The sequence below is a fragment of the Achroia grisella genome, unplaced genomic scaffold (genome assembly GCF_030625045.1).
Source record: "Achroia grisella isolate CSIRO2021 unplaced genomic scaffold, CSIRO_AGI_Agris_v1 utg1455, whole genome shotgun sequence".
NCBI classification, from domain to species: Eukaryota; Metazoa; Arthropoda; class Insecta; order Lepidoptera; family Pyralidae; genus Achroia; species Achroia grisella.
In genome coordinates, this window is record NW_026712634.1 from 380,481 (window position 1) to 396,440 (window position 15,960).

The window sequence follows — 15,960 nt, forward strand, 5'->3', positions numbered from 1 at the left end:
ACGTAAATGACGTGATCACTCGGTGGAGAGTAAGTCGCGCGGGAGCGCGCGAGTGGCGTCCGGTGGGCGCGCGTGGAGAGGGGCGAGGTCGCGCAGGTGCGCTTCGCGCCCGCTGTCCGCGCGCGAGAACATCGCGCGCGTCAACCGGACGACGAACTGCTCCACCGATGGGACCTTGAGGTCTCGGGCGATCACGTCATTACGGACGTACCGTCCGGCATTTGTGCACAGACGGAGGGCGGCGTTCTGTTGGACCTGCAGTCTCCGCCGCTGTGAGGCCGAGCACAGTGCGTACCATGCGGGGGCGGCATATGTGAGCCGCGAACGAATGTAGGTCTTATAAATGCCTACCTTCGTCCGCAGCTGCAGCCTGGATTGCAAGACCGGTCGCAGCATAGCGCGCGCAGCCTTGGCTTGGGTAACGGCCCGGTCTACCTGCGGCGTCATACGCAGCGACCGGTCGATTTCCACCCCTAGGTAACGCACTGTGCGTTCCCACTGGATGGGCTGGCCTCTCAAAACGAGGGGCGGCGGATATTTGCCCCCGGGGCGGGTAAGCAGCGCCACCGTTTTACCCACGTTAACGGTGGTACGCCACTTATCCAGCCACTCGGGGAGCAGGTCCAACAGCCGCTGCATTTTGCGAGCGGCTGCGTAGGCTCGGCGAGACGACGTGAGGAAGGCACTGTCGTCGGCAAATAGAGCGAGGACGACATCCCTCTCTCCCTCTCGGAGCTCATCCCTCAAGGTGGGGATGTCGTCTGTGTACGTCGCGTAGAGCGCTGGCGAGATGCAGCTGCCCTGCGGGACTCCGGCGGCGATTGGGCGTGTGGTAGAGTCACAGTTCTCGACCGAAACGTAAAAGCTCCGGCCCGAGAGGAAAGCGTCCACTACTCGCACGTATGCTGACGGCGTGTTGGTGTCGAGCAATTTCGACACCAAACCGTCGTGCCACACACGGTCGAACGCCTTCTCTATATCGAGAAATACGCCGACCGTGTAGTGGCCGCGGTTGTGCTCGACAGCCATGTGGTGGAGCACGCGCGTCAGCTGCAAAGTCGTCGAGTGTCCGCCTCTGAAACCGAACTGTTCGTCGCGAGGCGACAGGGTCGGTTTCAAGCGGCGGAGCAGAAGGCGCTCGAACGACTTTGCTACGTGCGAGAGCAGAGTGATGGGCCGGTAGCTTGCCGGCAGACGTTTGTCCTTGCCGGCTTTCGGGAGGACTATGACTCTACCCAACTTCCAGCTGTTGGGGAAGTGGCCGGTCCGGAGTATGCCGTTGTAGAGCCTCACTAGACATACTAGGGCTCTACGGGGCAGCTGTGCGAGCGCTGCGGTGCTGATCCCGTCCGCTCCGGGCGCTTTGCGCTTCGGCAGGCGGCTGACGAGCCGCCTTACCTCGCCGGGCGAAACGAAGCTCACCTCGTTTACGTCCGGCGACGGAGCGGTACGGAACTCGCATACGCGACGTACGACTCGCTCGTGGTGCTCGACGACAGTGCGTGGTGCGTCGGCGGCGACGGGATTGGCCGTAAATTGCCCCTCCAGGTGCTGTGCCAGGATTTCTGCCCGGTCCTGAGCTGCGTAACAACGTCTGCCCGTCTCGTCCAGCAACGGGCAGACGGGGGATCGTGCGTTGGTGAGCTGTCGGTTGAGTGCGTGCAGGGTGGTGGCGTGTTCGTCCGCCCGGGAGATGACGCCCTCCCCTTTTTCCATTAGTCAGTCAGTCGAGGTCGTCCGCTGGTCCTTACGGACCGCCGGGTGCGGGCCTCGAGCATAGGCTCTTTGCCCGGGCGTACTGCTGGGGTGTGCCACCCCAGCGTCGTTCGTTTACCGGCCGGCCTGCCGGCCGGCCGGAAGCCGGCTGCTTCCCAGCAGCCGGCTGAGGGAGTCGTGTGGGAGGACTGTTTTAAAGTCGCTCGCCGAGCCGGCTTAACGCCGCCACGTCACGTAAATGACGTGATCACTCGGTGGAGAGTAAGTCGCGCGGGAGCGCGCGAGTGGCGTCCGGTGGGCGCGCGTGGAGAGGGGCGAGGTCGCGCAGGTGCGCTTCGCGCCCGCTGTCCGCGCGCGAGAACATCGCGCGCGTCAACCGGACGACGAACTGCTCCACCGATGGGACCTTGAGGTCGCGGGCGATCACGTCATTACGGACGTACCGTCCGGCATTTGTGCACAGACGGAGGGCGGCGTTCTGTTGGACCTGCAGTCTCCGCCGCTGTGAGGCCGAGCACAGTGCGTACCATGCGGGGGCGGCATATGTGAGCCGCGAACGAATGTAGGTCTTATAAATGCCTACCTTCGTCCGCAGCTGCAGCCTGGATTGCAAGACCGGTCGCAGCATAGCGCGCGCGGCCTTGGCTTGGGTAACGGCCCGGTCCACCTGCGGCGTCATACGCAGCGACCGGTCGATTTCCACCCCTAGGTAACGCACTGTGCGTTCCCACTGGATGGGCTGGCCTCTCAATACGAGGGGCGGCGGATATTTGCCCCCGGGGCGGGTAAGCAGCGCCACCGTTTTACCCACGTTAACGGTGGTACGCCACTTATCCAGCCACTCGGGGAGCAGGTCCAACAGCCGCTGCATTTTGCGAGCGGCTGCGTAGGCTCGGCGAGACGACGTGAGGAAGGCACTGTCGTCGGCAAATAGTGCGAGGACGACATCCCTCTCCCCCTCTCGGAGCTCATCCCTCAAGGTGGGGATGTCGTCTGTGTACGTCGCGTAGAGCGCTGGCGAGATGCAGCTGCCCTGCGGGACTCCGGCGGCGATTGGGCGTGTGGTAGAGTCACAGTTCTCGACCGAAACGTAAAAGCTCCGGCCCGAGAGGAAAGCGTCCACTACTCGCACGTATGCTGACGGCGTGTTGGTGTCGAGCAATTTCGACACCAAACCGTCGTGCCACACACGGTCGAACGCCTTCTCTATATCGAGAAATACGCCGACCGTGTAGTGGCCGCGGTTGTGCTCGACAGCCATGTGGTGGAGCACGCGCGTCAGCTGCAAAGTCGTCGAGTGTCCGCCTCTGAAACCGAACTGTTCGTCGCGAGGCGACAGGGTCGGTTTCAAGCGGCGGAGCAGAAGGCGCTCGAACGACTTTGCTACGTGCGAGAGCAGAGTGATGGGCCGGTAGCTTGCCGGCAGACGTTTGTCCTTGCCGGGTTTCGGGAGGACTATGACTCTACCCAACTTCCAGCTGTTGGGGAAGTGGCCGGTCCGGAGTATGCCGTTGTAGAGCCTCACTAGACATACTAGGGCTCTACGGGGCAGCTGTGCGAGCGCTGCGGTGCTGATCCCGTCCGCTCCGGGCGCTTTGCGCTTCGGCAGGCGGCTGACGAGCCGCCTTACCTCGCCGGGCGAAACGAAGCTCACCTCGTTTACGTCCGGCGACGGAGCGGTACGGAATTCGCATACGCGACGTACGACTCGCTCGTGGTGCTCGACGACAGTGCGTGGTGCGTCGGCGGCGACGGGATTGGCCGTAAATTGCCCCTCCAGGTGCTGTGCCAGGATTTCTGCCCGGTCCTGAGCTGCGTAACAACGTCTGCCCGTCTCGTCTAGCAACGGGCAGACGGGGGTCGTGCGTTGGTGAGCTGTCGGTTGAGTGCGTGCAGGGTGGTGGCGTGTTCGTCCGCCCGGGAGATGACGGCCTCCCAGGAGGAGCCACGCCAGTCCCGCATCCCTTCCGACAGCTCCGCAGCCAGGCAGTTGAGCTCACGCTTGACCCGCGGGCAGCGGGTGCGAGCCCATAGGCGGCGGAGATCTCTCTTTCGCGCCAGTTTTTCGCGCAGATGGTATGGCAGCTCCTCTCGACGGCGAGAAGCCACGTTTACGGTGGTAGTGGCCGCCTCAGTGGCGGAGCGAATTCGCTCCGTCATGAAGAAGACGGAGGCGGCCTCTATGCCCTCGGGCGTTGATAGGTCGCCGTCGAGGTGCAAGTGCTCCAGTTCTGCGCGAAAAACGCGCCAATCCATCCGCCGCCTCGACGGTCTCGGCGATGTGGTGGTGGGGGAGAGGTCAAGCGTGGCGAGGACAGGGAGGTGCTGCGTATCGAGGTCGTACAGCACCTCCAATGTCACCGGGCAGGGCACAGCCTGTACCAGGGCTATATCCAGAACGTCTGGGTTATGTCTCGGGTTCGTGGGTACGTGGGTGGGGTGTGCAGGGCCCAACACCTCGTACCCGTGGATTTGGGAATCCTGGAGGAGCCTTCGACCTACCCGCGAAACAAGACGGGAACCCCAAGCCGTGTGTTTCGCGTTGAGGTCGCCCATTAGCAGGGTAGGGCTCCTCCCATCCAGTACGTTCCGGATATCGGAGGGGCAAAATTCAGGCACCGGGGGCGATACGCTGCCAGGACCTTCAGTTCCGCGCCGTCGACATTGATGCGCACGCCTATGGTGCGCATGACGCGGAACTCGGGGCGCTCTAATTCCACGTGTACTACGTCGCGGCGGACTAGTACCGCTGTGCCGCGGTACCCTTTGCCCGCCGGTGACCTTTCGTCGCGTCTGTACACGTGATAATTAGGCACCCTCAACGTCTCCTTTTCTGTCAGCTTCGTTTCACCCAGGAGTATAATGTGTACGTCCTGGGTGTGAGCTAAGAGACGGAGGTCCTGGATCTTGTCTCTCACTCCCCCGGGGTTCCAATACACGATGCGTAGCTCGCTACTGGCCATTCGTGTATTGGTTTATTTTGGCCAATCCTTTTGTCGCCGCCGACTTTATGTCCACGCCGGCTGCGAGCGCGAGCAGCAGCTCCGTCAACAGGCTAATAAGCATATCTAATGCACTGTTGACGGGCGCTTGTGTGTTGGGCGCGGGCGCAGGCACTCTACGTGCCGGTCGCGTCGCAGAGGGTGCGGGGGGCGCATTTCGCGCGACCACCGCTCGCGAATCGGCGGCTACTGTCGGCACTATTTGTGCCGGTAGCTCCGCCTGACGGCGGCGCGGTGCAGCTCGCGGGCCCCTTGTTTGTACCGTGGGTGCGGGTGGGGCGGAAGGCGCTTTGTCCGCCTCCGGGATGCGGTGGGAAGGGACCGGCGTCGATGCCAAGACAGGCTCATCCCCGGTCCTCTTCTTACCACGCCTACGGCGGCGACGCTTCTTGGTGCCGGCTCCGACGCCGCGTTGCGTCGGTTCGTTTGCCGGCGCCATTAGGTTCACGTCTGTGGCTTCCTCGACCGTAATAACGGGAGGGGGGGCCTGGGCGACAAATGTGCGCGGTTTCGCGGAGGGCTTGCCGCGCCGCTGTTGCGCCCTAGGCACAATTGTATTCGTCTGGGGGAGAGGGGGGCGGGGTTTGATACCCCTCTGCCTGGCCTCTCTTTTGTAGACCGCACACTTGCGGTCATTGGCAGTGTGCGGCTTGGCACAGTTGGCGCAGGTCGGTTTGTGGTCCCGCGGGCGGTCGCAGTCCGCTGCCAGGTGGTCACCCGCGCAGCGGACGCATTTGAGTGGACGGTGGCAATTTGTCGAGGCGTGCCCGAACGCCTGGCATCGGTGGCATTGCGCGAGCACCGATGCCGGCTTCCACGCCTCGATGACCACACCTCGCATGCAGAGGAGCTCTGTGACGGCATATAGCCGAGCGAGCTCCTCTTTCGCCATGGGGTCCAGCTGTGCGTGGAATATGCATCCGGGGCGGCCGCGGCGCGCCGGAATGCCGCGCACCAAACGCACGCCGAACCCCCTGTGCTCCAGGGCCTCCACTATGCTGTCGATTGGGGTGTCCGCTGGGAGGCCCCTTATGGCTACCTTGGTCGGTAGCTCCGAGGCCAGGCTGTAGTAGTACCAGCTTATGGTGGGATCCCTCTCGCTAGCCTCCACCAGGTACTTTTGTATAGCACGGAATTCCGCATCCGACTTAGGGAGAAATCGGAATCCCGTGCTGAAGGGGCGGGCGTTGGGTGCCTCGCCCAGGACTCTCGCCAGATTCGCAAAGTGGCGGGTCCAGTTCGGCAACCTCTCAGCCACTATAGGCGGATATTTAGCCGCCGCAGTGGCTGGCCCTTCGCTTCCCGAGGGTTGGGGGGGGGCTGGCACGACCGGTGCTGCCGCCGGAGTGGCGGTTGAGGACGACGGTCCTGCTGCTATCGCCGCAAACGACGGAGGTGTCCTCGTCCTTGGTGAGGGGACGGGCGGCGGGACTGACTCCATTGTCGGGTCACTAGCAATGCCCGCGTATGACGTTACGTCAAAGTCACCCCGGTTCAAGGTGAACGAGCGGGGTGAGGCGCGGGGCGAGGCGCGGGGTGTGGGGACAGGGGACTGCGGTGACGAGTGGGCGTCGCCGTAGTAGCACCCGTCTGTCTCTTCTTCCCCGCTTCCAGATGAGGGAGAAGATGAGCGCGGGGGCAGCAGCGGCGATCGCCGCATTGCACCTGTCTGGGGGAGGGGCTGGTTGCTCCTGTCCACCAGACGGAACTGGGGCCTCGGAGGCGACCTCTCTAGGTCGATGTCGGACGGGGGGGACTCCTCCATGTCCCTCCTCTTGTCACCTCGAGCCGGCGACGACGGCGACGGCGGCGTGCGCCTTTTCGAGGGGCCAGGTTGTGCTCCCGTTACCCCCCGCCTTGTTCCCGGTCGGCGGCATCATTGCCGCTTCCCGCGAGGGCAGGGGGGGTACCTTTGGTTCCCGGGCGAGCGTGGAATGTCCCCAACTCGGTGGTGGGGACGAGCTTGGTCGGGTCCGTGAGGTCCCGACGCACTACTGTGCGTGGGTTACCCCTATCGGGGGGTTTCCTAGGGGCTTTTCCCCGTTGGGACATGCTCTTGGGTCTGCTCCTGCGTTGGGGACACGACACGACCTGAAAAATCCAGGCCGCGCCCTAACCAATCTAACGCAGGTGCACTTGTCCTCCCCGTGAGGCGACACCTGCGGGATTGGAGAGGGTAGTGTGGGGGTTGGAACCCCACTGCGAACCTTCTAAGAAGGTGGGTTGTGGCCCTGAAGGGCAGCAGTCACTTTGGTGACAATCGCAGTTGGATTGCAGCGACGAATTTGCACCAACAAATTCGGTCTGCAATCTTAGCGCGTTCTCTCGCTAGACAAAGTACACTTTGTGTAGTTGGATTACGCACTGTATCGCTCTCAACAGTTTGCGCAAGTGGGCACCAGTTGCGGGGCTCACTCTGGAGACTCGACGGCGAACCGGAATCTCACAGAGGATCACACGACCAACGGTAAACTCAACAAGCAACAAATTGGAAAGCGACTTTTTTTTTTTTTTTTTTTCCATTAGTCAGTCAGTCGAGGTCGTCCGCTGGTCCTTACGGACCGCCGGGTGCGGGCCTCGAGCATAGGCTCTTTGCCCGGGCGTACTGCTGGGGTGTGCCACCCCAGCGTCGTTCGTTTACCGGCCGGCCTGCCGGCCGGCCGGAAGCCGGCTGCTTCCCAGCAGCCGGCTGAGGGAGTCGTGTGGGAGGACTGTTTTAAAGTCGCTCGCCGAGCCGGCTTAACGCCGCCACGTCACGTAAATGACGTGATCACTCGGTGGAGAGTAAGTCGCGCGGGAGCGCGCGAGTGGCGTCCGGTGGGCGCGCGTGGAGAGGGGCGAGGTCGCGCAGGTGCGCTTCGCGCCCGCTGTCCGCGCGCGAGAACATCGCGCGCGTCAACCGGACGACGAACTGCTCCACCGATGGGACCTTGAGGTCGCGGGCGATCACGTCATTACGGACGTACCGTCCGGCATTTGTGCACAGACGGAGGGCGGCGTTCTGTTGGACCTGCAGTCTCCGCCGCTGTGAGGCCGAGCACAGTGCGTACCATGCGGGGGCGGCATATGTGAGCCGCGAACGAATGTAGGTCTTATAAATGCCTACCTTCGTCCGCAGCTGCAGCCTGGATTGCAAGACCGGTCGCAGCATAGCGCGCGCGGCCTTGGCTTGGGTAACGGCCCGGTCCACCTGCGGCGTCATACGCAGCGACCGGTCGATTTCCACCCCTAGGTAACGCACTGTGCGTTCCCACTGGATGGGCTGGCCTCTCAATACGAGGGGCGGCGGATATTTGCCCCCGGGGCGGGTAAGCAGCGCCACCGTTTTACCCACGTTAACGGTGGTACGCCACTTATCCAGCCACTCGGGGAGCAGGTCCAACAGCCGCTGCATTTTGCGAGCGGCTGCGTAGGCTCGGCGAGACGACGTGAGGAAGGCACTGTCGTCGGCAAATAGTGCGAGGACGACATCCCTCTCCCCCTCTCGGAGCTCATCCCTCAAGGTGGGGATGTCGTCTGTGTACGTCGCGTAGAGCGCTGGCGAGATGCAGCTGCCCTGCGGGACTCCGGCGGCGATTGGGCGTGTGGTAGAGTCACAGTTCTCGACCGAAACGTAAAAGCTCCGGCCCGAGAGGAAAGCGTCCACTACTCGCACGTATGCTGACGGCGTGTTGGTGTCGAGCAATTTCGACACCAAACCGTCGTGCCACACACGGTCGAACGCCTTCTCTATATCGAGAAATACGCCGACCGTGTAGTGGCCGCGGTTGTGCTCGACAGCCATGTGGTGGAGCACGCGCGTCAGCTGCAAAGTCGTCGAGTGTCCGCCTCTGAAACCGAACTGTTCGTCGCGAGGCGACAGGGTCGGTTTCAAGCGGCGGAGCAGAAGGCGCTCGAACGACTTTGCTACGTGCGAGAGCAGAGTGATGGGCCGGTAGCTTGCCGGCAGACGTTTGTCCTTGCCGGGTTTCGGGAGGACTATGACTCTACCCAACTTCCAGCTGTTGGGGAAGTGGCCGGTCCGGAGTATGCCGTTGTAGAGCCTCACTAGACATACTAGGGCTCTACGGGGCAGCTGTGCGAGCGCTGCGGTGCTGATCCCGTCCGCTCCGGGCGCTTTGCGCTTCGGCAGGCGGCTGACGAGCCGCCTTACCTCGCCGGGCGAAACGAAGCTCACCTCGTTTACGTCCGGCGACGGAGCGGTACGGAATTCGCATACGCGACGTACGACTCGCTCGTGGTGCTCGACGACAGTGCGTGGTGCGTCGGCGGCGACGGGATTGGCCGTAAATTGCCCCTCCAGGTGCTGTGCCAGGATTTCTGCCCGGTCCTGAGCTGCGTAACAACGTCTGCCCGTCTCGTCTAGCAACGGGCAGACGGGGGTCGTGCGTTGGTGAGCTGTCGGTTGAGTGCGTGCAGGGTGGTGGCGTGTTCGTCCGCCCGGGAGATGACGGCCTCCCAGGAGGAGCCACGCCAGTCCCGCATCCCTTCCGACAGCTCCGCAGCCAGGCAGTTGAGCTCACGCTTGACCCGCGGGCAGCGGGTGCGAGCCCATAGGCGGCGGAGATCTCTCTTTCGCGCCAGTTTTTCGCGCAGATGGTATGGCAGCTCCTCTCGACGGCGAGAAGCCACGTTTACGGTGGTAGTGGCCGCCTCAGTGGCGGAGCGAATTCGCTCCGTCATGAAGACGGAGGCGGCCTCTATGCCCTCGGGCGTTGATAGGTCGCCGTCGAGGTGCAAGTGCTCCAGTTCTGCGCGAAAAACGCGCCAATCCATCCGCCGCCTCGACGGTCTCGTCGAGGTGGTGGTGGTGGAGAGGTCAAGCGTGGCTAGGACAGGGAGGTGCTGCGTATCGAGGTCGTACAGCACCTCCAATGTCACCGGGCAGGGCACAGCCTGTACCAGGGCTATATCCAGAACGTCTGGGTTATGTCTCGGGTTCGTGGGTACGTGGGTGGGGTGTGCAGGGCCCAACACCTCGTACCCGTGGATTTGGGAATCCTGGAGGAGCCTTCGACCTACCCGCGAAACAAGACGGGAACCCCAAGCCGTGTGTTTCGCGTTGAGGTCGCCCATTAGCAGGGTAGGGCTCCTCCCATCCAGTACGTTCCGGATATCGGAGGGGCAAAATTCAGGCACCGGGGGCGATACGCTGCCAGGACCTTCAGTTCCGCGCCGTCGACATTGATGCGCACGCCTATGGTGCGCATGACGCGGAACTCGGGGCGCTCTAATTCCACGTGTACTACGTCGCGGCGGACTAGTACCGCTGTGCCGCGGTACCCTTTGCCCGCCGGTGACCTTTCGTCGCGTCTGTACACGTGATAATTAGGCACCCTTTTCCATTACAAATTTCGTTGGTTACGTATTCCAGAGGCAATACCTTATCGTGAGCTCCGTGTTTTTAGCTCGATTCTAAAGTTAATTTTTATTATGACTTTTGGAGTTTTTCGATGTTATTACCTCTGTAACACGTTTTCCCCCGTATAATTCTTATTTACATATGAACTTTTCATAGATCTCTATCTAAAAAGTACACATATATAAACATCACAACAGTATTTCTTATAAATACAAGGTAAATTATCTTTGACTTACATCGATTTTCACATTTAACAATAGTGAAACACTACAACTATAACAGGAACATTACTTATATCTAGTTCGTTATAGTTATATTAACATATAGCTTATATTTACATGACTAAACGCTGTTTACATACATTATTACTCGTTTTTCATACCGTTACATTTACGTTATTATAAACTTATCTCTATAATATCTATATTTACATTATTATTAATCATAGTTTATGTTATTCCACGCTGTCCTCTACAGCCTGAGATTCGTATTTTTCAGAAACAGGTTTTAAAAACGTTACGTAACCTGGATGTCAACAAAGCCAGTGGCCCTGATGGTGTACCTGCAATAGTGTGCTCCCGAGTTATCTCCTATTCTCACACGGTTATACCGTCTCTCTCTAAGAACTGGTCTTGTCCCTAAGCCGTGGAAGCTAGCTAACGTACATCCAGTGCCCAAAAAAGGTAGTAGAACTGATCCTTCAAATTATCGACCCATCTCAATAACCTCCATACTTTGTAAAGTGATGGAACGTGTATTGAATACTCAACTCCTTGGCTATTTAGAAGATCATGACTTTCTTAGTGACCGTCAGTACGGCTTTCGCCAGAGTCGCTCTACTGGTGTTCTTCTAATTCATGCCACACATCTATGGGGTGAAGCTGTCGACAAGCATGGCGAGGCTCTAGTTGTCTTACTTGACATATCTTTCGATAGGATCTGGCACGCTAACCTTCTCAGTAATTTGACGTTGATGGTGACACTTTAGACCTCATAGCCATCAATGCTGGAGTGCCTCAGGGATCTGTTCTCTCTGAAACTCTCTTTTTGCTCCATATTTACGATCTGTTAGGACCGGGCATGTTTGGTTACGCGGACGACAGCACAATTGCGGAGAGATATGTCTCTGATGCACGAGCAAGTAAGGTCGATATCCAATCTCTCAGAGAGGAGATGGTAGACAGGGTGAACTCGACTCTGAGTGCTGTATCCCAATGGGGAGAAGCTAACAGAGTTGCGTTCAATACCTCCAAGACGCAGGCGTGTCTTTTTAGTGCCAAACGGAGTAAATTCGATATTTCTCCTACTTTCCAGGGTGTGTCCATACCACTCACCGATGGTCTTGGCCTGTTAGGTCTAAACCTTACCTCTAACCTTAATTTTGGTCGCTCAATTGAGGAAAAAGCAGCGACTGCTGCTAAAAAACTTGGCATCCTCTTCAAGGTAAAGCAATACTTTACGCCGGAACAGCTTCTAAATCTATACCAAGCTCAAGTTCGATCGTGCATGGAGTATTGTAGCCACTTGTGGGATGGATCTGCCAAATATCAGCTGGCTGCCTTGGACTCTGTTGAGCGCCGAGCTTTGAGGTTAATTGGAGATGACACTTTAGTAAAAGCTAGACTTCAGACGCTAGAACATCGACGCAAAGTGGCCAGTCTGTCGGTGTTTTATAGGATACACTTTGGCGAGTGCGCACAGGACTTACATAATTTGATCTTTCCTTCTCGTTTTTACCACCGAACTTCACGACGACCACTGGGACTTCATCCGTACGTCGTGGAAATTCCACACATTCGCACTGAGCGGTTCGCATCGTCCTTCCTAATACGCACTGCCAAAGAGTGGAACACACTTCCAGCTTTTGTGTTCCCGGAGAAATACAACCCCGGATTCTTCAAGTCTATGGTGAATAGATATCTTCTGGGTAAGCGCGCTACATCCTAGGTCTTGCCATCATTTACCATCAGATGAGGTAAGACCAAGCGCAATTCCATTATTAATAAAAAAAAAAAAAAAAAAAAGTTACGATCGCGCGTTCATTCTACTTTGCCGCGTGTTAGGTGCACCTAGCGTGGCCCGGGGCCTCCGTGTCCCGCGCCGACCGCGCTCTCGGCATCCGTTCCGACACAGTGCTACCGGACTTTCCGCGTGTGTAGTGTTGTGTTGTGAGGACTGAAGGAGAAACTTTCCTCGTTCAAGTGAAGTGAAGTGTTGTGTGTGGACGTTCAGTGGCACGGACTGTCGTGAGTTAGGGAGGTGCGTCACGCCTATTGCGCGATGCGCCGATCCGAGCCGCCGCCGCTGCCACCAACACCCGCCGACGCCTGCCGCCCGCCGCCGACGCCACCAAGTAGGTTCGCTTAGGTACACATTTTTCACACAATAAGATTAGTGATCTTACATATTAGGGTCACATATCAATAGGCACTCACCCCCCTGCCTCACCCGGCAGGGAGGCCCCCGCTGACGCCGTCGGCTGCACCCGCCGACGACCGTTCTTATCTTAAGTACTCTTATCTCATTTTTATATTGTTATTCTTTATTCCTTTGTGTGAAAAATGTCCTTATTAGAGGCCGATATGCCTCTGTTCTCACAGTTCCTGGAAAAAAAAAATGTCCCGACATCTTAAATGCCTTTATAGCATTTAAAGCCGTCAAGCCTGTGCACTTAGTGTACAGCTCGCCCCTCGCGTCCCCAATGACGCAGACCGACACCGACGAATTCGAGGACGACTCCCAACGTCTCCCGCCGATTCCCCCATCGTTCCAAACTCAGGCCGAACCCGCCTCTCTGTCCATGGAGCAGGACGACTCGCGGAGTCGCGGACCTTGATGCTCCTAGTATGGAGCTCGACGCTATTCGCGACGGCGACGTCCCCTATCCTGCTCCTCCAGTCTCCTCAGATGAAGACGACTTTATTCTTGTTGGCAACAAGCGTGCCAAGAAAACTCAGGGCTCCCAGCCCGTCAAAACTAAGCGTGCCCATGATGGTACTGCCAAATCCACCCCCGGTCCGAGTGCACGTAAGTCGCACCCCGAGACCAAAGCCCCGCCTCCCGTTATCAACCAGGACAAAAGTGCCTGGAATACGGTCTCTAATGTACTTAAAAATAAGCACATTAATTTCAGCCATGCAAAGGCTACCTCACTAGGGATTAAGGTGACAGTCCCATCATCCGACGACCATCGTCGTCTCACCGCCTTCCTTCGAGAGAAAAACATAGGTTATCACACCTATGCTCTTGAGGAAGAGAAAAAGCTCCGCGTTGTAACACGCGGCTTACCGAAGGAGTTCTCTACAGACTCCATTCTCGAGGACCTTCAGTCCCAAAACTACCCCGCGCACGAGGTACATCGTATGTACCAGTCGCGCTCACGCAACAAGACACTTATAGACCTTGTAATAATTCTCGACCTCTCTGCTGAAGGCAAATCGATTTTCGACATCAAAAGCGTTTGCCAATTATCATCTCTCCGTAGAGACACCTCGCAAGCGTACCTACCCTGGACAGTGTCATCGCTGTCAGAATTACGAGCACTCTGCCCGTAATTGCTTCGGCCGCCCACGGTGCGTTAAGTGCCTAGGCGATCACGCCACCTCAGATTGCGGCCGTAGGCCCAATACCCTCACACCCTCCAGTTGCATCCTCTGCCTCACAGAGGGACACACCGCAAATTACCGCGGTTGCTCCCGCGCCCCACGTCCCGCCCAAAAGAAGCCCACCCACGCCCAGGGCAACCGTGCTCTGGCACGTGCCCTCGCCAAGGCTCAAACACACCCCGAGCCACTCTTACCCGCCCCTCTGCCTGCTAACAATGCCTGGATTAAACCCCCGGCGATTGTAAGCCAGGTAGCATCCAACCCGCTCACCCAATCGGCCCCGCCCGCCCAATCGGCCCCCCCCATGCCCTTACACAAACCCATCTCTAAAACACTGCCCGCGGCCCCTAAGGTCAACGGCAGCTCCTTCGCGCAGGACTTCACATTGGTCGGTCGCTTAGCCAGCACCATTGACCCTACCGAGATTGCCCTTCTGGCCTCCAAGCTCCGTCTGTATAAGGAGTCGCCCCAAAATAGGCACATTGGCGTACTTACCGCCATCCTCAATTTTAACCTGTAATTATGGGTACTTGAGCTCAGAGATAGAAGCCTCGGTCCGTTCGAATAGCGTTTTTTAACGCATTCAGATTAAAAAAACAAAAGGCGGAAATCGCTTCCTTTCTTACTGACCACCAAGTCGATATTCTCCTCGTGCAGGAGACCCTACTGAAACGATCAGTCCGTGATCCTAGAATCGCCAATTACAACATAATTAGGAACGACCGCACCGCCTCTAGAGGCGGCGGTACGCTTATATACTATAAACGGTCCCTACACTGCTACAACCACTACCGCTACAAACACCGCCTCTCACTCATATGAAGGTCTCCGTCTGTCTTCTCGGTATGACCGGTCATCGAACGCTCGCCGTGGCATCCGTTTAACAGCCTCCCGGCAACCTACTGCTGGAAAGTGACCTACGCGTCCTCCTAGATATCAACAGCGCCACAATTCTGGCTGGCGATTTTATTTGTAAACACACCCGCTGGAACTGCCACGTGTCCACGACAAACGGCCACTAGACAGACTAGCCGACTCTCTCGAATACGAGATAATCGCCCCGCTCCGCCCTACTCATTATCCCCATAACGTTAACCACCGACCCGACATACTGGACATGGCACTTCTGAGGAACGTAACCCTACGGGTGAGCTCCCCAGAAGTCCATGCCGAGCTTAACTCGGATCATCGACCCGTAACCCTCCTCTTGGGCCCTCCGCCCGACACACCACTACCAACCAAAACAATAACAGACTGGCAACGGCTCGGGAAATCTCTCGAGTCAACCGACACACCTATAGTCAACCGTATTCCCGACGTCTTAGAGTCCACCGAGGACACTCTCATTGCGATCGACTCGCTTACTGACCACCTGCAGTCGGCAGTCAAGGACTGCTCCAGGGAAGTACCGGCGACGGACGACCGTCGCTGGACGCTCCCTGATGATGTAAGGAGGTTAATAAGCGATAAGAACGCAGCCACTAGAGCGTACGATCGCTACCCCTCCGAATCGAACCGGGTGCGCCTGCGAGCCTTACAGTGTAGCATTAAGGAGCGTGAAGCCGATACAGTTAAGCGTGGAGTGGTGAAATATTCAGTAATGAAAATCGATAGAAGTGTACAGCTGTCCGTGTCGCTTGCGCATATATAGCGTGAGGATAGTGGACGCGTTCGCGTGCGGTGCGAGGGAAGTGATAACTGCTATAGGTGTCGCTATCTACGCACAAGCGGTGGGATCAATTTAATTATCAAATAAGTAGGTATACAGGTATGTAACATTAAATTTTACAGATACACCCTACAAACGAACAATATATTTTACCAGTGGAGCATCAATTTATACATATATATAGTAAAAGGTAAGTATGGATTTATATATACATTATGGTTATTTCTATATGTTTTATGTGTTTTTATTTTTATTAATATTTTAGTTTTATTTTACAGGTCCGGTTCGCAGTCGCGAGGCACGTCGGCTACAAACTCCGCCCAGTGTCACTTCAGGGACACGATTTAACCACAGGCAAGGAGTGCCAAGCGAGTAACTGATCTGGTAGGTATTCCAGTTTTCGTCTTCACATCTGCTGTCCGTTCCAGTTTATCTTTCCAGGTGTAGATTTTACTATCTACAATTAATAATATGATTACAGTACATATCAATAAACGAAGCCAAGATGAAAACATATCGGGATTTGGCAGAGGTAAGTGACTGCCTGGTATTTTATATTGTATTATTTCAAGATTTTCGTTAGTATTTTTTTTATTTTCATTTTCA

At 57.4% G+C, this 15,960-nt stretch overlaps 1 protein-coding gene across 1 annotated transcript; it reads right to left on the reverse strand.

The window, feature by feature from the left end:
* Positions 1 to 6,496: 6,496 nt before the first annotated feature.
* LOC131855517 (uncharacterized) lies at positions 6,497 to 7,976 on the reverse strand. The gene is made up of 3 exons (XM_059206793.1): positions 7,507 to 7,976; positions 6,855 to 7,046; positions 6,497 to 6,709 (listed from the first exon to the last, which is right to left on the reverse strand). Exons 1-3 carry the CDS (start codon positions 7,918 to 7,920, stop codon positions 6,497 to 6,499), a joined length of 819 nt encoding a protein of 272 aa, XP_059062776.1. The 5' UTR covers positions 7,921 to 7,976.
* Between the last annotated feature and the right edge of the window lie 7,984 nt (positions 7,977 to 15,960).

Bases quoted from the DNA above. Each gene is read 5' to 3' on its own strand.
- LOC131855517 (XM_059206793.1), bottom strand. From the start codon at position 7,920: ATGACGCCGCAGGTGGACCGGGCCGTTACCCAAGCCAAGGCCGCGCGC. The intron at 7,047-7,506 runs TTACTCTCCACC...TACTTTGTCTAG, and splicing joins CTCGCGCGCTCCCGCGCGAC to CGAGAGAACGCGCTAAGATT. The intron at 6,710-6,854 runs GTGCACCTGCGT...CACGCACAGTAG, and splicing joins TCGCCTCACGGGGAGGACAA to TGCGTCGGGACCTCACGGAC.